The 21,676-nt window shown below is 48.0% G+C and overlaps 1 protein-coding gene across 1 annotated transcript in view; it reads right to left on the bottom strand.

Annotated features, from left to right (window-relative positions):
* Positions 1-21,676, bottom strand: part of LOC112864152 (acyl-coenzyme A oxidase-like protein) — a 94,450-nt gene that overhangs the window by 33,747 nt on the left and 39,027 nt on the right. The window contains 5 exon segments of the mRNA XM_086700553.1: positions 10,261-10,393; positions 14,789-14,829; positions 14,831-14,862; positions 16,898-16,984; positions 18,416-18,530. Coding sequence (XP_086556679.1) covers positions 10,261-10,393; positions 14,789-14,829; positions 14,831-14,862; positions 16,898-16,984; positions 18,416-18,530 — 408 coding nt within the window.

The following is a 21,676-nucleotide window of genomic DNA, read 5'->3' as shown; positions in this document are numbered from 1 at the left end:
GTCAGTGTAAAGTCTTTGGGGGAACACTCCTCTGAATGGCTTACGCTGAGCCTGGTGGCCCTTGACCTGGTCCTGCTAATAACCCCATCTTAGCACTAACCTCACATTGATTGTAATTGATGGGTTCCAGTCTCTTTGCCCCCCAACCCTCTCTCTCTCTACTTGATCCCAACTGACCCTGTAGGGGAAAAAAAACTGAGAATTTAGAGAACTCTGAAAAAAAATCTCCAACTGATCTCTATAGAGAGATTACAGAACTACTGCATCTAAAAAACAAAAACATATACCTATAGAAAAGGAATAGTTAAGAGAAAGAGCTCTTGAAAATTAAAAATAATTACACAGGGGCACCTGGGTGGTTCAGTCAGTTAAGTGTCCGATTTCAGCTCAGGTCATGATCTCGTGGTTCATGGGTTCGAGCCCCACGTCAGTCTATGTGCCTACAGCTCACAGCCTGGAGCCTGCTTCGGATTCTGTGTCTCCCTCTCTCTCTGCCCCTCCCCCGCTTGTGCTCGCTCTCTCTCTCTCTCTCTCTCTCTTTGCCTCTGTCTCTCTCTCTCTCTCAAAAGTATAAACATTTTAAAAAATTAAATAAGATAAAAATAAAAATCATCCCACTGAACTGAGCTCAGAGTTGTACATACTCAACAAATGTTCACTATGAATGGACCTTTGGCTCATAAAAGAAGGACACTGGATACAAAGGCTGGGTCAGCCTGTCTCCCCTCCCCAGTCCTGCTCCCAGCACATAGACAGATGGATGCTCAGGACCACTGTGACACACGGCGATCATGCAAAGTAGACAGTGCCGCTAAAAAACAAATCAGGTCCCAGGCCACAGTGGAGAAAGAAGCCGGGATTCTGGCCCAGCCGCTAACCATTTGGCATCTGCCAGATCCCAGTCTGAGTGAAACTGCCACGTTTTTAAATGTAGGCGAATTCCTTTTTTAATTTTTGGTTTGGTTAACCGAAGCAAATACGATCGTGCGCCAAGGCGGTCCCAGAGTGTCGGTGCGCAGGGTCCGGGCCGGGCTCACAGAACTCCTTGCTTGAGGATTGAAAAAGCCATCCCGGTGCGGGCAAAGGGCAGGACCCCAGCGGCGGGCTGCCGCCTTGTGAGGTCCGGTGGACCCAGTGCGAGCTGTTACCATTTCTCCATGTCTCCGTTTTCTCATCTGGAAGACGGGGATGGTGACGGCACCCATCTCACAGGGCTGCCATGACAACTAAAGGAGTGACGACGTATAAACGCTCAGGGAAGCACTCAGTACGTGGAGTTATTATCTGGTGATGGCTTGAGCTCCTGTCGCCTTTCTCTCTGAGAACCTACCAACGCACAGATTCATCCACAGGGACGGAAGAATGGAGTTAATGAAATGTGGAGGAAGGAAAAGGTACGGAGGCCTGCACGGGCATTTGTGCTACATGGAGTATCAAGTTTCCGGTAGACAAGCTCCTAAGGACAGCAAGCCAGCCGTTCATCATCCACACTTGACCTCCCAGGTGGTGCAAATGATGCTCCCCGGAGATGGACAACAGGGCCGATGACGCTCCTCACAGCTGCAGCCTGGGCGCTCTTTCTACCTGTCCTAGGTGAGCGGGCTGCGAGAGCCGAGGAAGGCAAGCCCGAGGCAGGACCCGGGCTCAGAGCAGCTTGGAAGCAGTCTACACTGGCAACAGCGTCACCGCTGCTCTCAGCGCCGCCATGGCCACAGTGCAGGGTTTGAGGAGACTGGGGTTTCCTACAAGGTTTTCTCAGCCTCTGATGACTTAGTTCACGAGAGCTCTGTTCCTTGAAATGTTCTCAGAGTCACAGACATCTCACATTCCTTGGCCACATCAAAGGGGGAGGGATGCCCAAGGCTTTCCTCTCCTACGGCACGGAAAAACTCCACATACCACCTGCGCTCTCGGGCTGTCCACCTGCAGATGTGACCTGGAGACTTTGCTCAGTGCTGAAGGGCTGGAGGTCAACTTCTAGGTCTTTGTGCCTGAGAGACCCGGAGACTTCATTTAGAAATGGCTGCACTGGACTCTTATCTCTGAGGTCGCTTCCAACCATAAAAATCTCAGGGCTCTCCTTCTATGAAGGGTTATTCTCCATACCATCGCCACCCCCTCTCCCCTCCTGCCAGTGTAACCCCTGGAGGCCTCCTCACAGGGAGCCCCTCACAGTGCTGAAGTATCTCAGTTCCCTGGCTACACCAGGAGCTCCCGGGGGGCACACACCTGCTCCCGGTCAGCTCCGCTCACTACCCACAGTGTCTCATCCAACATGTGCTCACAGAATCGAAGTACATTCGAAACGGTAATTCTTTAAAATAACCACTTCAAAAATTCATGTCATGTGCTAGTTCTCTGTAGTTGTACTGGATCCTTAGCTCTTTGCTCTTTGGGGGAAAAGGCAGCAGATGTGCTTTTTAAAGAATCAATGTTTAAATTTCAGTTGTTCAAAATGTAAACTGCCATGGAAACACCACAAATGAAATTTTTCGCCATTTTCACGCCCGCCCCAAATGCTGCAAACTTATTTTTTAAGACATTTGTGAGTCAAATTATATCCTGAAGAGTCATCCAGATAACTGCATCATCCTACATACAATCTTGGTCTTGAGCCAGACAGTTACTTACTCAGCTGATGCACCCCCATTCTCCTTATATTGACCACTTTGTAATAATCAGCACTCATAGCTGACAAGGCGCTAAACTGATGAGAGCAACAAAATCCCAGCCTTTTCTTCCATACAAAAGCAAAGAAATAGAAAAGAAAAATAATCTGCAAGTCATTATTGGTATTTGCTACCCTCTGGCGGTCAACCTGGGGAAGAAGTTTCTACACCAGAAAACTGGAAACTATTTCACAGATGGCCCCTCTGAGGCTCACCCAGCTCAAACCCTGTATCCATCCCATGGGTCTTCCCCGGCATTGGAACAAGTCCTGCTACTCTGCCCCTTACACCTGTGTATGTATGTGTGAGGACGCTAGAGAAAGAATAATGTCAACCTGAGTAGAACGAGATGAGCAATGTGAATCTGCTTCCTCAAAGCATACACATCTGAAAAGACAAGTATACAACGGACACAGGATGAGCTCCATTTTCAATGCTCCAACTCTCTGTGATACCAAATGACTGGCCACATCACAAAAGTGTCAACGGAATAAACATCAGTCAACTTTGCCTCCTGAATTTCAATGATACACACACTTGTGAGCATCACACATTTTCAAGACATTACTCTAGGGAACCCATCTCCTCCCCTCACTCTACCCTCCATTATTCCATGCCTCTTGACAGGGCAGAAGTCTCAGTGCGATCATTGTCAGAGTACTTCCATTTCCATCCAATCCCATTGAGTTTAGTCCCCACCCCAAGCCCTCGTGGGTACAAGACCCTACAGAGATGCTTATTAGTCCTTAGTGTTGGGTGAGGGCCAGGCTCTGGAGGATGGTGTATGCCTCTGACTCCTCCTGACACACTCTTGCCTAGGGAGTTTTTCTAAAATATGGTATCCATTAGAAAGGTGACTGCTTTTCTTTAGAACATTCTATAGCTCCCCGTTAACTATGAAATCATTCATGAATGGATCGCCCTTGTGTTCAGAGTCTTTGAAGTGGGATGGGTGGGTAGATGGGTGAATGGATGGATGGATGGATGGATGGATGGATGGATGGATGAATGGATGGATGGATGGATGGATAGGTGAGTGGATCAGTGGATAAACAGATGGATGAATGGGTGAGCTGGATGGACAGATAGATTGACAGACAGATGGGTGAATGGACAGGTGGGTCTATAGTGTGAAGACTGACAGGCTGATTGATGAGTGGATGGATGGATGGATGGATGGATAGATGGATGGAGAGGTGAGTGGAAGGAAGGAAGGAAGGAAGGAAGGAAGGAAGGAAGGAAGGAAGAAAGGAAGGATAAAAAGACTGCATGACTTTTAGTGCTCTACTGGGACCTACACTAAAGCTGAATAAAAAGACATGGTCTCTGCCCACTAAATGTTCTACTAATAATGATAAAAATAAGATCAAACTGAGTGACAAGAAGGAGGTAAACATAAAATGATTCCAGAAGAAAACTACAGTGGGTGACCTCCTAGCAAGAATTAAACAGACAAAAACTTGATAGTATCATAGTGGTAGCCACAGAAATTGAGGTTATTAATTTTAGGGACTGAGGGAGCGTCAACTCGGGGAAAAATGTCATAGCATCTGGTTCATGGTTGTCAGGGCAGGCAAACTGTCACACTCTGACACGAGCTGCCCAGCCCCAGCCCCAGCCAGTGACTAAAGCACACAGAGCCAGATGCAGGAGCCAGCACCAGGGTAAGAACACTCACATCCCAGACATCTCTGAGGATGTGTCAAAGCCTGGGTGAAGGGGAAGCCCCAAGCTAAGGCCAGAGAACAGCAGGAACACACAGCCTGCTCAGCTGCGTTCACCCAACGCGCCATCACGCCCCTTGTGGTTTAAAGAGCCCACTTTGACTCAGAAGACTCATTTACCCCCTACCTCTTCTTCTTTGTTGTTCTAATTCTCCATGAAACCTGACAGTCAAAGGTCTTGAAAAGGTTATTCAAGGCCAGGATATCCCCGCACTCCCATCAATAGGGGAGAGAGAGACTCTCTTGAAAACGTGGACCCTACCACCTTCCTCAGGCCCTTTATTCATGTCCAACAAGGCTCACTATCAGAAAAGATCATGTTCCCGTCACAAGTTCTGAGTGTCCCACATGAAACCATTTTCTTCCCTTTGCTCTCCCTTCAGCCCCAGGAAGTGGGAAAAGCTATCCACCATCACACATACCGCAACCTTTTATGACTCAGAGACGGTCATTCATTCTCTCCACTCTTCTCTCAAGACCATGTGTCCTTCACTGCACCCCAGGAAGACAGTCAGATGGCACGGACCTCACTGCTCTCCATCCCATATCCACAGACACCCATGACCACAGACATTTTTCAGCCACATCCAGCTTCAGCCTCATAATTCTCCACTGTCAGCTCAAGCACCAGTACCACAAAGGGCTGAGCATGGGTTATAAACCCAATTTGGTATCCCCACAACCTCAGAGGTCATTTGCGTGATCTACATTCCTGACCTTGATCACATAAGCCCCCACATCCCTTATAATAATAATAGCAGCCTCCGCGTATTGACGATTTAGTGTATGCCTGCACCCTAGAAGCCCTTTACAGGTGCTGACCCACTCAGGCCTGAATTACAACAGCTCTTCGATGCGGTGCTGTCTTTCTTTTTAGGGGCGTGGCGAGGCTCAGTGACTTGCCAAGGTCATGCAGAGGCAGGCTGCAAATCCAAGAGGCTGGTTCCGGAGTCCATGCTGTTAACGGCCTCTGGAGTAAGCACAACATTCCAGCTGTTTCCATGCATGTCACTCCCACACATCTCAACCGAACAACTTTATATGGGGCATCTTCCCTCTGCCTGCCTCAGCACTGGCTCTAGGATAAGGCGAGAAGGAGGAGCACGGCTCCCAGCAGCTGCAGACCTGGTTGGCGGCCGTGGTGAGTATCTTCCTCAGCCAACAACTCACAGGCCAGCTCACAGCCTTCTGTGGCCCAGAGCTGTAACTCAGCTAATTGGGCAGCTCATGAACATGCCTGAGAACCTCCAGCTTCTTAGGTTTCATGTAGTGCATTTAGGCTGCCCCTGTTCCCACCGAAGTCAACCATATCTTTCAATAATATCTACATGTCAATCTTATCTACACAACATACCAGGTATGACCTTCCTTCCGTCTCCCTTACCAAGGACCAGCAGAGTCAGCCTATGTATATTCAATGCCCACCTCGGACAAATTCCTTTAACCTCCTCATGCCTCAGTTTCCCCATATACCAACGGAACTCTCTCAGAGCTGTTGTGAGGAGAAAGAAGTTAACACCTGTAAAGCACATATTACACGTAGAGTCTGAAGGAAGGGGTTAGAGACATCCTTCTTCCCTGCCACCCTGGAATGGGTCGAGAGGTTGGGGTGTGGGGCATGAGAATAAACACGTGTTGAATGCTTAGTTCACAAATCAGGTTGTGGATTCTGATGCATTCTCCATTCGTTCTGTCAACTCCTACTCGCTGTGCTCCTACTATGTGCCCTACCACGTGGGAAGCTGAACACTCAGCCGTGAATGAAGCCGGCAGGGCCCGCGTTGCAATGAGCTTTTAGGCTAGCAAGGACACAGAAACGGCCTATCATGTCTTTAGCTGGTCGTAACCATAATAAATGCTGCAAGGGGGAGTGCAGTGCCTTGGGCACATGACAGAAGGACCACCCGTAGGCTGTGACCTTTCTGAAGAAGGGACACTCGCCTGAGCTCTGACATGTACACGAAAACTCACCAAGTGAAAAGTGGGGGTGGGCTTGCTAGGCAGCACAACGGCATGTGAGGAGGGTGGAGTGAGAAGTCATGCAAGTCACTAGAGACCAGAAGAGAACTTGGGCCATGATCCTAGGGGCCCTGGGAGGCCAGGAGGATGACAAGGTGGCTGGGACAGGGCTGGAAAGTTACAACTGTAGGCATCCGCTCTGCACAAGGGTTCTCCAAGTGTGGTGCCCAACCAGTAAAGGCAGCATCACCTGGGAACTTACTGTAAATGCAGGCTCCCCAGCCCCTCCCAGAGCGGCTCAGGACTCTGGGGGAGAGACCCCGCTTCTGTGCAATACCTACTTTGAAAGACTAGGGAGGGGCTCAGTCGGTTAAGCGTCTGACTTTGGTTCAGGGCTCATGATCTCACTGTCCGTGAGTTCGGGCTCTGTGCGGACAGCTCGGAGCCTGGAGCCTGCTTCGGATTCTGTGTCTCCCTCGCTCTCTGCCCCTCCCCCGATTGCACTCTCTCTCACTCTCTCTCTCTCTCTCTCTCCCTCTCAAAAACAAATGAATGCCAAAAAAAAAGAAAAAGACTAGGGAAGACCCTTAGGAGATCGGGGACTGGCTTGTCTTATGCTGAAATATCTACTTCCACACAAAATTAACCCAAAACGATGGGCTAGACCTCCTTCACATTTCACACTCCCTCTACTTCTGCCTCCAAACTCACGGTGACTTTCCCCCACTTCCCTCCTCCTTCTGGAAAGGCCTCCCAGCCTCCCCACTTCAGCTACAGAGCCCTCCCAAGCCCCCACCTCCCACCCCTGCCAAACGTCTTGGTTTCCTTTTCCTTTTGTTCCTGCTGATCACTTAATCTGGCACAGCACTCTGGACACAAATTGGAGGAAGGCTATTAAGGCAAGCCTTTAAGAGAGAAAAATCTGAAAATGCTGAGAAACTATGGCAATGAGAGAGAACCATGAAGAATAAGACATCTGGGCAAAGTTTAAAAGGACGGGGCATGCTCAGCCTTGAGCAAAATGTCACCATGGGGAGCCGCGGTGACAGTTTTCTAATACATGAGGAATGCACGGAGGAGAAAAGGATCCATTTTTCCACTCATCAGCGAGAGCAGAACAAGCAGGGCCGTCTTAGGTTTCAGCCGAGAAAACATCTGTCATGCGTTTGAGCCCTAGGAGAGGAGGAGTTGCCAAGAGGACGGGTGAGATCATCCTCGCCCGAGACGCGCGCGATGAGATCACAGTGGCCAGGGTCGCTGTCCATCAGGGCCGAGCGCAGCGGGGGCACCCGAACCGTGCAGAGTCGCAGGCTCCACGAGTGGGTCTCCCTGTCACGGAGTCGACCTGCCTCCTGGGCAGGGCGGGTGCTGACTCACGGCCACTGCATTTTGCTTCAGATACAGAGGAATCCAAAGGAAACTACGCACTTCTGCAAAACGTCTCAGACTTGCCTCGTTACCTGCAGGCCAGGATTCCAGGCATCTGTTTTCCTGGAAAAGCCCATTTATTCCTTTCTTACAGCCAGCTGCTGTCTTCCCAGCAACAGCGGCACTGGCAACAGGCATCACGTCAGTGATGGCTCGGAGCTATTGAACATCTGCTCTGTGCCAGTGCTCTACACACCCCCCTCACTCATGCCTCACCGTTATCACAAGGCCCGTTTCACAGGCAAAGAAACTAAGGCTTAAGGAGGGCTCTTGATTTGCCCACGACCCCACTGCTGGTCATGTCCAGGCTGAGACTGGAGCCCTCGGTTTCTGACTTCAGAGCCCATGATCAAGATAATGCCTCTACGGTGCCAGCGTTCAGTAGAATGGAGAATGCACACCTTTTAAAAAATCAGCCACTCTGGGGCGCCTGGGTGGCGCAGTCGGTTAAGCGTCCGACTTCAGCCAGGTCACGATCTTGCGGTCCGTGAGTTCAAGCCCCACGTCAGGCTCTGGGCTGATGGCTCAGGGCCTGGAGCCTGTTTCCGATTCTGTGTCTCCCTCTCTCTCTGCCCCTCCCCCGTTCATGCTCTGTCTCTCTCTGTCCCAAAAAATAAATAAACGTTGAAAAAAAAAAAAAATCAGCCACTCTGGGGGCGCCGGGGCGGCTCAGCCGGTTAAGCGGCCGACTCTTGATTTGGGCTCAGGTCATGATCTCACGAGTCATGAGTTCCAGCCCTGCATCGGGCTCCCCGCTGACAGTGCAGAGCCTGCTTGGGATGCTCTCTCTCCCTCTCCCTGCCCGTCCCCTGCTCATGCTGTCTCTCTCTTTCTCTCAAAAACAAATAAACATAAAAGAAAAGAATCATCCACTCTGTCTCCTCTCTCCCATCTTCTTTGCTCCAGATCTGGTGATACTTAAAATCAAGTCTCTTCCAGAAGGTCTGCCACTTCCCCGTCTCTGCTGTCCTGATCCTGCCCCTCGAGACTCCAGCACTAGGCTGAATGAGCTAATGGGGCTGCCGGCAGCCTGGGCGTCCTTCACACAGCATCGCCCACTCGGAAACATAAAGCATAGGCTTTCTGCACCGCCTTCTAGCCGGGAGCCAGCAGGGGCCTTCGTGTTCACCGAGCACACTCTCTGCAAAGGGAAACCCAAGTCTCCTGCCGTCACAGGTGATATTATGCAGATACTGCCATCGAGGCACCAGCTGATCCTGAATCCGATTTTGTCCCATCTACAACATAATTCTCAGCTCACTGGTTTCTCTCCTTTTGCCTCTTTCTGGAGTCTCGAAATGGCTGCAATGGTTTCTATGACAGATTTGAAGAAGAAGTCCTCCTCAGCACTCTGATGCTGCACTAGATAGAGCCTTGGCCTCACCTCTGCGCCCAGTTCATCACAAGCTCATTCATTTGTCAGATGATTCAGCTAAGGGGACCAACCAGCTGAGCCACTCCTGACGCAGGGCTTCAGAATTAAACACCCTTTAAGGGCCGCCGAAAAACAAGGGCAGAAAGCAGTGCCCATGGGCAGACTTGAGGTCACTGACTCAGTACGGAGTGTGGGTGTTCACGGCATCACAGTCGTACCAGCTGACAGGAAACACAAAACACAGGGAAGCTCCTGTCAGGCAGGCTTCCTGGGAAGCCGGACCAACACAGTGGAAATGAGTAAAGAAGGATTTTCCTGCTAGTCAGACGACTTTGTGCTGATGTCAGGTGAATGAAATTTATTCCTTCTTGATGGAAAAATTGGATTCAAGCCACAATGTATATTCATGGGTTTCTTAATTTTTCTTCCAGCTTCACCAAGCTCAGTGGAGCTTAAAGCAGGCTTTTCCCTCATGCAAAGAGATGAAAAGGGCCCAGAGAACAGATAATGCTGAGCCTTGAGGAGGAGGAGGAGGAGGAGGAGGAGGAGAAGGGGGAGGAGCAGGAGCCTTCCAGAACTTTCCTCTCTGGGCTGCTCTTTCCAAACTAGTTGGTATTGGGGAAGGTATGGGAGGAGGCGAGGTAGAGATGCCTTCCGGGGGTCTGGCTTCATGGACTCCAACCTGTGACACTGAATGTCACACCCCAAAGAGCCACATGACCATCAAAGCTCCCCAGTAAACTCAGCTGAGATATGCCAGCCTTCCCTCACGTGTCAGCTTTTAGCTGCTTCTCCAGCAGATGCGTCTGTTCTGAATGACCCGTTCCCCCAGGGTCAAAGTTTGTGGCTCTTCTGCCACAGTGCCTATGTTCCACCCACCATAATCAGCAGCACATCTAAGATGCCGATGGATAGGATCCCATGATAAGAAGGGTGCAGAAATGCTCTCTGGGTATGGCCAACTGGAGCTTCTCAGTATCTAACCGTTAACCTTAGCCACATTATACCAACTGTGGCTCGGGAAACTCAGCTCCTGAAACTGTTACCCATCCCTGGAATAAGCAGAGAATAAACAGTGATGTAAATTCAAATCAGAGTCGACCACCTTCGTGGCACCCATAGCTTGGAAAGTCACAGCTAACCTTGAAGGGGTCAGCGCTGCCAGCATCCCGTTGAATCTTGCACTCTTGTTCTTAATAGGGGAAGGGGACCGCCCATCTGGAGCCACAGAGCCAAACCTAGGGTAGGGAAGAAGCAGGTGGAAAAGAGGGGCAGGGTTAACACAAAAGAAGAACTTGGCTCCACTAGAAAGGATACCATATGCACACAGAGGGATGTCCCACAGGTCTCCGGATCCAGGAACCGCCCTCGCAAGATAGCAGAGTCAAGGGTGAGGCAAGATGTCCTCAGGAGACTCTGACAAAGGCTTGACCCATGAAAAGTAAAAGCAGGTTCCCTGCCACCACCAGCCTGTGACTCAGTAGCGGCTCCAGGCAAAAAGAAGGATGAGGACCACCCTCAATGAGCCAACGGCAGAGCCCGAGTGTGAAGACCACACATCGATCCGCTTTTTTGTGGTTGATATATAATTCAAATACCATAAAATCCCTTCTAAAGCGTGCAATGCAATGGTTTTTAGCACCTTCACAAACTTGTACAACCATTACCACTATCCAATTCCAAAACATTTCACCACCCCAAAAGGAACCTCATACTATTAGCGGTCACCCCCCATTATACCCCCAGGCCCCGGAAACCATGAAGCTGCTTTCTATCTCTATGGATTTGTCTACTCTGGACATTTCACATCAGCGGAATCATACCACGTGCGGCTTTTGTGTCTGCCTCCATTCACTCAGCTCACTGTGTTCAAGGTTCACGCGTGGTTTAGCATGTATCATATACTTCCTTCCTTTTCGTGGGCCAATGATACTCCATTGTATGGAGTCACCGTATTTTGCTTATCCATTCATCCGCTGATCGGCACTTGGGTCGTTTCCCCTTCTACGGATACTATGAATATTTACGCTATGCACACTTGTGTACAAGTTTTTGAGCGGACATGTTTTCAATTCTCTTGTGAACAATGTTTCCACACCTACCCAGGAACAGAGCTGCCGCTGGCTCCTACGAAAATTTTAAACTTTTGAAGAAGTGCCAAACTCTTTTCCAAATCAGCAACACCATTTACATTCCCACCAGCAGCGTAGGAGGGTTTCAATTTTTCCACATCCTCGCCAACCCTTATTATGGCCTGCCTCTTTTATTACAGCCATCTGAGCAGGTGCAAAATGGTGTCTCATTGCGGTTTTGATTGGCATTTCCCTAATGACAATGAGGCTGAGCATCTTTTCATGTGCTCAGTAGCCATTTGCATATCTTCTTGGGAGAAATGTCTATTCAGATCTTTGCTCATTTTTCAAGTGGGTCATTTTTCTTTTTATTGTTGAACTGTAATAGTTCCTTTTGTATTCTGGATACTACATATGTATGATTTGCAAATGACCTACATGGGATACATGTATCATATATATTACAACATATGTGATTTCCAAATATTTTCTTCCATTCTGTGCATCGTCTTTTCACTTTCTTCATAGTGTCCTTTGAGTTGCAAAAGTTTTTTAATTTCATTGAAGTCTAACTTATCTCTGTTTTTGTTTGATTGTTTGTGCTTTGGTGCTTAAATTAAGGTCACAAAGATTCACACCTATGTTTTCTTCTAAGAGCTTTACAGTTTTGGCCCTTACATTTACATCTATGATTTTTTTTTTTTTTTGAGAGAGAGAGAGAGAGAGAGAGAGAGAGAGAGAGAGAGAGAGAGCTTAAGTCAGGGAGAGGGGCAGAGGAGGAGAGAGAGAGAGAGAGAGAGAGAGAGAGAGAGAGAGAGAGAATCTCCAGCAGGGTCCACCCTCAGTGCAGAGCCCGCTTGCAGGGTCAATCCCACAGTCCTGGGATCATGACCCAAGCTGAACTCAAGAGCTGCATGCCCAGGACACTCAACCGACTGAGCCACCCAGGCGCCTCTATCTGTGATCCATTTTGAGTTAATTTTTATATATGGGATGAGATAAGAGTCCAAATTCAGGCTTTTGCATGTGAATACCCAGTTGTCCCCACACTATTTCTTGAAAAGACTATTCTTTCCTCGTTAAATTGTCTTGTCACCCTTGTTGAATATTTATTTCCCATAAATGTAAGAATTTATTCCTTGACTCTCCATTCTACTTCACTGTCTGCATATCTATCCTTATGCCAATACAGTGGTTTTTCTTTTTCTTTTTTGCCTCCCACCTGCTTTCAGGGGGATCCACTATAATAATCACACTGTCTCAATTACTATAGATTTGTAATAAATTTTCAGATCAGAAGTGTGAGTCTCCTACTTTGTTCTTCTTTAGCAAGATTGTTTTGGCTATTCTGAATCTCTTGTGTTGCTGTATAAATTTTAGGATCAGTTTCTCACCTTCTGAAAAAAAAAAGGTAACTGGGGTTTTCATAGGGATTCCAATGAATCTGAACATCTATTTATTGGAATACATTTTATCAACACCCCAAAAATGGGGCTTCTCCTTCAAAATACCTGTGTTGCAACTGCTGTTCTCTGGTATATTAGGGGGCAGTTTAAATACCAATGGAATGGCTTTAAAATCAAATCTTGCTTGGGGCACATGGGTGGCTCCATCGGTTAAGTGTCCTACTCTTGATTTAGGCTCAGGTCATGATCTCACGGTTCGTGGGATCACAATCTGAGTCAAAATCAAGAGTCATCAATCCCTGAGTCGAGTTCCACGTTGACAGCCTGGACCCTGCTTGGGATTCTCTCTCTCTGCCTCTCCCCCACTTGCGTGTGTGCTCTCTCTTGCGTGATCTCCCTCTCTCTCCCTCTCTCCCTCTCTCTCTCTCTCTCTCTCTCTGAAAATAAATAAACTGTAAATATAAAATAAAATCTTGCTTATCAAAAAAAATTTTATGTTATTCTCAAACCTTCTACAGATTATGTAGTTCACTATCACTTTTCTTTCTGGTTGAATCTAACTTCCTAATCTCGAGGGCATTGGATGAATGCTAAACCAATGGGTCCAGCTTCTGGCAGACTGGCCAGGCCACTGAGAGCTCATTAGAGTGGGTGAGACATGGGGAGCTCCACATGTGGCTTTCCTTCCCTCTTCCCCATCTCCCAGAGCGGAGTGCGGCTGATAAGTGGCCAGGAAATGTGCAGGCACCTCTGGGGAAGGCTGGCAGTCCTCAGAGCTGCTGTCACGGGCACAGATAGCTCCTGAGGGGGCCTAAGGGTTTCAGCACACATCAGGATCACTGCGAAGATGCTTTTGTTGTTACTATTTTATTTCCTACCACTTCACGGCGCGGGGAGGTGGGCAGTCAACAGAATTTGGTCCTTTTACAGTTTGTTTCCCACACATTTTTCTTAAACTTTTGGCATCTGCTGGCAAGGGCTTGCAGGCAATGAAAAGGAGTGAAGTGTTAAAGAAAAATCTATCATAAAGCAGGGAGACAGCTGATTATGCACAGCTTGATTGATTGCTTTTTCACAGATTTCAATAGCACTGGAGGTCAGGATTTTCATCGGATACATAAAATGCTGTTGAGAAAAATAAAGGTAATTCGTGTTTCTTGGCCTTGGCAAAGCGTAATGTGAACCCCTAGAGCTCCACCCCCAAAGTGCGCCCGAAGAAGAAGAATTCACCTCATCATTTAACCCACCCCTGACACCAGTGGGATGCTGGGAAATAGCGACACTGAGCATCTCTGACATCATCCATCCAAGTAGTACGGGTTACAACAGCCTATTAAGCTGAAAGGTGGTACCTTACCTCCTGCCACCCGCAAAGAAGACAAACACTACCTGGTGTATAATAGAAAAAAAAATTTTTTTCAAGGAAACAACCTAAATGCCCAACAATAAGGGATGGACTACATAAATCATAGATCACTTATTCAATAGTCTATCATGGCAGTATTGAAAATGATAATGCAGGGGCGCCTGGGTGGCGCAGTCGGTTAAGCGTCCGACTTCAGCCAGGTCACGATCTCGCGGTCCGGGAGTTCGAGCCCCGCGTCGGGCTCTGGGCTGATGGCTCGGAGCCTGGAGCCTGTTTCCGATTCTGTGTCTCCCTCTCTCTCTGCCCCTCCCCCGTTCATGCTCTGCCTCTCTCTGTCGCAAAAATGAATAAATGTTGAAAAAAAAAAAAATTTAAAAAAAAAAAAAAAGAAAATGATAATGCGTATATGTAATTACTGTTGCATAAAAACATTTGACATAATGTTAAACAGGAATTAAGAATTATAAAACATAGAATTTATAAGTGGATCTCATGCAGTAAAAATTAAACATACCTCTCTCTGTTGGTACATTAGCATGGAAAAAAAGTCTAGAGTTACACATTAGAGTGTGGGCAACAATCATTAAGTCTGGGTAACAGCATTCTGGGTAATATTCATTTATTTCTATTTTTGTATCCACATTTTCCAGTGGGTAGTCAAGAGACTTCTGGGAGTGGTTCGAAGACGGCCTAGACGGGCAGCCCACGAGACGGAGACACCCGGCCTAGTTTGCGAGAGCAACGAGATCATACACACAGTCAACCTGAGTTAAAGAGAAAACTACTCACTTATCCAGAAGGTTCTCCCTTGGAATCCGAACCTCGTTGAAATATTAAAATCCCATTATCCACACCACACAGGCCTAGAGGGAGCAGAAGAGAGCTGCAGGGGGCAAATCCGTGCTAGCATCTGAACCACTACCCCTGCTCCTTCCCAGGCCTGTCTCCACTAAAACTCAAAACCCTTTTTTTCACTCCCAGAATGGCTGATGCTTCCCTATTTGGGGTGGGGGTGGGGATGCTCTCTGTCTTCTTTTTTTCAACGTTTTTTTTTTTTTTATTTATTTTTTTGGGACAGAGAGAGACAGAGCATGAACGGGGGAGGGGCAGAGAGAGAGGGAGACACAGAATCGGAAACAGGCTCCAGGCTCCGAGCCATCAGCCCAGAGCCCGACGCGGGGCTCGAACTCCCGGACCGCGAGATCGTGACCTGGCTGAAGTCGGACGCTTAACCGACTGCGCCACCCAGGCGCCCCTGCTCTCTGTCTTCTTGAGGAGCTGTGCCTTCTGTGCTCCAGGGCTCAGGTGGAGGATCTCGGTGCTGTGACTTGGAAAGGAAGAGCTCTAGGCAACAGAAGGAATGTCAGCCTGAACTCAGAGAAGGCAGAAAAGCCACTTACTCCTCCAGCGATAGAGAAGTCAAATTTTTCCTCTTTCCCAGCGCTTCCTTCCCAGCACAAGGGGTACATGTGTGAAGCCAAGTGTCTAAAAAGACAAGAGAAAATGGCCACAAGAACAGCAGTGGGTGGCTGGGGTGACCCAACTCCCCAGAAGGTTCCTGAAAGCCCCTGGGCCCTTTTCCTAATGATACCTATCAGAGTCTAGGGTCTACTTTTTGTTCATTTTGCACTTAGAAAGATTTAATCTGAAGAGGAAAAAAAGTCTTTACTTAGTAAATGTCTTTATTTAGAACATCACCCCTTGACAAGGACACGATTGCAGGTAGGAGCTTACAAGGAAACCAAAGCAGACTTTCTGAAGTTGCCCGTGTTTTCAATGTCTGGCACCACTTCACAAAAGCTGGGTCGTCTGCTCAAGAGGTGCTTTCAAGGGGCAAGGCCAGCAAGGGCCTCAGTCACCCCTGAGAGATACAATTAGAGCACTCACAACCCCACCCGCCGCCCATTTCAGCAGCCATGGCGGCAGTCAGTAAACACTGACAGGCCAAGGCGAGACTATCCCCTCGACCGAAGGATCGGCTTCTTCTCCCTCTTTTCTTTTTCTTCTTTCCTTTTTCCTTCTCCCCACCTGTTTCTTTGGTTTGGTTTGGCCTTGGCTGTGGACAACCGGTGGAGCCCACGGGTATGGCCTGCTCTCACGAAGTGTTGTTATAAATTGAATTGTGAGCCCCGCCCTCCAAAATCCACACGTTTGAGTTCTAACCCCCAGTACTTAGGAATGTGAGCTTATTTGCAGATAGGGTCTTTACAGAGGTAACGAAGTTAAGAAAAGATCATTAGGGTTGCCCTAATCCAACGGACTGGTGTCCTTATTAAAAGGAGACATCTGAACACAGACACGTGCACGAGAAGGGTGCCATGTAAGCATGGAGACAGCCATGGACAAGCCAAGGAGAGAGGCCTGGCACAGATTCCCCCTCACAGCCCTCAGAAGGAACCAACCCTGCCAGCACCTTGGCCTTGGACTTAGAGCCTCCAGAGCCGTGAGACAATACGGTGCTGTTGTTTAAGCCACTCAGCCTGCGGTACAACAGCCCCAGCAAACCGGGCCAGTCCTTAGGATTCATCAGGGGCCTCCTGGGCACCAACACCAGGCTGTGGCTCAGGGGCAGGAGAGAGAGCACCTCAACCCACCCTCTGAGAGCCCACACATCCAAGAAGAGGAGAGAAGGCAAAATGACCCAGGGCGAAGCTGCCTCGTGACTAGAAAATGCAAGACGCTGGGAGAAAATGAGGCCAGTGCATATTCCTAAATGGCAATCCTCAACATTCCCCAACAGTTCTCACATAAAATACTCATCGGGCTTCAAAATCAGAGTCTTCTCTGCCTTCACTGTTTTGGTGAATTATTTTAGATTCTCCCTCGGGTTGGGGGAGGGAAGCAGGGAACAGCAAAAGATGCAGATGAGGGTAGGAGAGGGGTCACCTGGGGACTCACCTTCTTTGTACATCATATCAACGGCCGTCACTCCTGGGTACAAGCTTCCGTTTTCATCGCGGACAGGAACAATGCAACAGTGGGGCCCTAAGGATGACAAAGAGACAGCGCTAAACTCTCTTTTCAGGGCACTTGCGTGGCTCAGTCAGTTAAGCATCTGACTAGATTTCAGCTCAGATCACGATCTCATGGTTCAGGGGATCGAACCCCGAATCAGGCTTTCTGCTGCCAGTGCACAATCTGCTTGGGATTCTGTCTCCCTCTCTCTCTGCCCCCCCGACCCCCGCTCGCTCTCTATCTCTCTCAAAAATAAATAAATAAGCATTAAAAAAGAAATAAAATAAACTCTTTTCTAAAGATATAATTAAAGCTTTATTAATTTCCTGGGACAGTATACAATTGTGTTGATCCTGAAGGTCAGTCAGTTCTATGACTGAATCGTATACAGCAGTCCCCCCGCCTTTGTTCACAGGGATATGTTCCAAGACCCCAGTGAATGCCTGAAACCAGATAGTACCAACCCCATCTATACATGCCATGCGTTTTCCTATACATACATGCCTATGATAATGTTTAATTTAGGAATAAGGCCCAGTAAGAGATTAACAACAATAACTAATAATAAAATAGAACAATTATAACCCTGTGCTATAGTAAGAATTATGTGGGGGCACCTGGGTGGCTCAGTTAGTTGAACGTCCAACTTCAGCTCAGGTCATGATCTCACGGTTCGTGAGTTCAAGCCCCACATGGGGCTCTCTGCTGTCAGCAGAAAACCCGCTTTAGATCCTCTGTCCCCCTCTCTCTGCCCCTCCCCCACTTGTGCTCTCTCAAAAATAAACATTTTTTAAAAAAATTTTTTTAACGTTTATTTCTTTTTGAGACAGAGAGAGACAGAGCATGAACAGGGGAGGAGCAGAGAGAGAGGGAGACACAGAATCTGAAACAGGCTCCAGGCTCTGAGCTGTCAGCACAGAGTCCGACGCGGGGCTCGAACTCACAGACCGTGAGATCATGACCTGGGCCGAAGTCGGACGCTTAACCAACCAAGCCACCCAGGCGCCCCTAAACATTTTTAAAAAAGAGGTACATGACTGTGCTCTGTCTCAAAATATCTTCTTACATTGCACTCACCCTTCTCTTGATGGTATGAGATGATAAAATGTACAGGGAATGATGTAGCCCCTGGGATGCAGAGAACACTACTACTGACCCTCTGACCGCACGTCAGAAGAAGGATCATCTCTTTCCAGGCTACAGCTGACTGCAGGTAACGGAAACCATGGAAAGCAAAACTGTGGGTAAGCGGGGGGGGGGGGGGGGGGGGGGGGGGGGACTACTGTCATGCCAAAATGTAATCATAAATTTTGTCATCGTAAATATTTAAGAGATAAAGTTGGTACTGAATTTTATACAAGCCAAAAACGGTGCCGTAAAATGCACTTTCAGGGTAAAGCACTTGCTGGAAAATAGTAATCGTAAAGAAAATTATTCTCGCTTTCTGCGCCAGCAACAAACCTTGAGACCTTCCATTTATGATGAGCTGAGCAAACACGGCCGCGTAATTCCCATGCATCGCGTTTCCGACGAACATCTTCTCAGCATTTTCACACAGCGTGTCAATTACGAACTCCTACACAGAAAAAGCGCGTTCGAGTTTCTGCTTTCTTATGGCTCATTTCAACCCGTTGGCTCAGTGCAGTAAAGACTATGAAATAGAACCACATCATGACCTCACAGCAGAGGAGCAGGCAAAACCCCCCAACCCCTGGTGATATATACTCTCACTCCCAAACACCCCACTGGCAAGGCTCACAGGGAAAGACGGGACATCTAATGACCTGGGACCCCTAGCTGGATGAGTCCACATCTATGTGTTTTATTTTGCCTGCTGGGCATTGCCCCTTCTGGCCAAATGACTTAGTTCCTCATGCCCTCCACTCTTGCCCAGGCCTTAAAAATCCCTGCCTCATTGATATGGGTCTGTTGTTTAAATAGCAACCAACTGAGGACCAAAACCATATGCCTGGCTGATAGCAAGCCTAATAGACAACGATGACCTAATTCCACCATGGCTTAGAATCTCAGTCCACACAATTCTGATTTTTATAAAAAGAAAAAACCTCATCGGACCCTTAGGATGATTGTTTCAGAACCTGCCCCTCTGTTTGCCTGGTCAATGAAGATAATAATTAAAAGTTCCCCCCAAATGCATAAGCCCTTAAACTGAAGCACTGGTAAATAACTCTCCATCTTATAAGGGAAAGAACATTACAATATGCCACCCAGTTTGTCTCCACAGCATGACCGGGGATTCCAGCCCCATACAGCCGGAGATAAACTTGGGTCAGAAGAACACACAGGGCTTTGGTTTTCAGGCTCTGCTCAATCTCGGTCTTCTCTTTCCCCCTCTCCAGAAGCCAGTACAGAATCCCAGTGGAAATGCTCCCCTTCACCTCTAATTCTGCCTGCCACCCGAGTTCCCCTTCAACCTCTTGCCAAGAAGGGACCGACAATAACTGTCAGCTCTGAACGCGGGGTCCCTGGGACAGGTCGGAGAATCCAGGGGAAATGGCAAAAGGCCAGGATTGCACCTTTCACTGGAGCTGACATTATCGAAGATGTGGTTGAGCTAAACCAACAAGCGACTGATTGTGCGAAGATTATCTCAGAATTCAGATTTTCAGGTGCAGAGACTACACTTTCCCACTGGCCAAGAAATACACTCCTGAAGCCTAAGGAGACATTCTCTGACATATGTTTGCACAGGGAAACTTCTAACATGTGCGAGCGCTTTTTGGAAACGTAAGTGGACAAGCTGAATCTGTTTTTAAGAGAAGTCTCTGGAGACTGCCCTTGTCTTATCAGGTCAGCCAGGACTTCTCAAAGAAAGGAATTATTTGAGGCTGGATGCAGTAACAACAACAACGAAAACACCACACACACACACACACACACACACACACACACACACACACACAACATCAAAAAAAAAAAAAAAAACCACAAAACCCCATGTGGTGAAGAGGTGCTTACCCCTGGAGGGTAGGAAGAGAAGTAGTAGAATGACCCTGTCCTGGCAGGAAAGATCTGGTGAGCTGGGGAAGAGGCAGGAGGCCATCCATCCCCGTACACATCTGATATACTCTGGGAAAGGAGGTTTGTCACTTCTGGCAAAGACACTTGATTTGGAAAGTTTGCATAAACCAAAACGCTGGCATTAAAGCAGGATCTAAATAATGCACACCATGTGTGTTGGTTCCTACCATAATTAGTTGTTGAAGGCCAACCAATTGGTCAGTGCTGTAAGCACTAGAACAAAACAAAACAAAACAAAAAAAAGTCTTTGGCCCGAGAGCTCTTAGCCTCATTCATTTTTGCCATTTAGCGCAAAATGTAAAAATAAACCTCTCTCTGGCTTCTTAATTATCCGTACCACTAACCCAGCCACTGTCCAAAAAAATAAAAATAAAACAGCCAACCCACAGAGAAGAAAAACCAAGAAAATGTAAGAGATTGGAACAGTCCTTGGGGGGGAGAGGGCTCATTCGATACGCTCTAGCATTTTAAAAGGGAAACGAGGGGGGAAACACAGAAAGCGATGAGGGAGAAACCCGTCCCCTTGCTCTGTCAGTTCTCAGTGGCTTGAGTTTATGACGGGCTCGTTCTCTCTCTCACTCCTACCGGAGGCACAGCGCTCTCCAGAGTGTCCTCATCATTATGATTTCAACTTTGCGGCTCCCCTGCAGGAAGCGGCAGCTGCGGAAGCACACCAGGTAGCTAAATCGTTTATGCTGCTTGGGGAAAAGGGGACCCACACGGGGAAGTGATTTTGGCGGGGAAAAAAAATAATAATTGTAAAAAGAAACAAATAAATAAGAACCCTGGATGCAGTTCCCCCCCCCCCACCACCACCCCCCGCCCTTTAACAAGAGCAAGGTGACCTCAGTACCATGGTTTAGGGAGAGAAAAAACTGACCGACCTAAAACCCAAAAGATGTTCGGTCAGCATCCCGCCACTGGCAGAGGAGCTAAACTGTTAAGGGCAGTCCCACCCACTTGAACCACACTCGCTCATTAACCACGTACTCAGAGCCCGTTTTTCCTACCCTCTGTGAGCCTCAGTTTCTCTGCCTAGAAAATAGGGACAATAATACCTTCCTATAAAACTATAGGATAGTTAACACAATGTTACATGTAGACTGCTTAGCCTGATGCCTAGCACACATGTGCTACATTACCAGAAGCGGCTTACCATCACGTTTACCGGATGGTTATTGCGAGGGAAGACAGTAAACTAAACAGAAGGGGGTTGACACTGAGCCAGGCGCATAGCAAGCATTCAATAACTGTCAGTCCTTATTCTTGCTATGACCTTGGACATCACTGACAATTGTAGAGAACTATCACCTGGGCAGGACAGGATGAACATAGTCCCAAACAACCATCATTTGAATCTGTCATTCTAAACTCTGATCACCTCTATGGGGCTCCTGGGTGGCTCAGTCGGTTACGCGTCCGACTTCGGCTCGGGTCATGATCTCGCGGTTCGGGAGTTCGAGCCCCACGTCGGGCTCTGTGCCGACAGCCAGAGCCTGGAGCCTGCTTCAGATTCTGTGTCTCCCTCTCTCTCTGGCCCTTCCCCTCTCGAGCTCTGTCTCTCACTCTTTCTCTCAAAAATAAATAAACATTTAAAAAAAACGTAAACTCTGATCACCTCTAATTAGCATTTGTGGGCCAGGAAAACCTGCTAACAAAAATTCAGATTCTGAAAGACAA

This window comes from Puma concolor, chromosome A3, assembly GCF_028749965.1.
Source record: "Puma concolor isolate L17-30 chromosome A3, mPumCon1.1.hap2, whole genome shotgun sequence".
Lineage (NCBI taxonomy): Eukaryota > Metazoa > Chordata > Mammalia > Carnivora > Felidae > Puma > Puma concolor.
This window is presented reverse-complemented; position numbering and strand designations above follow the sequence as displayed.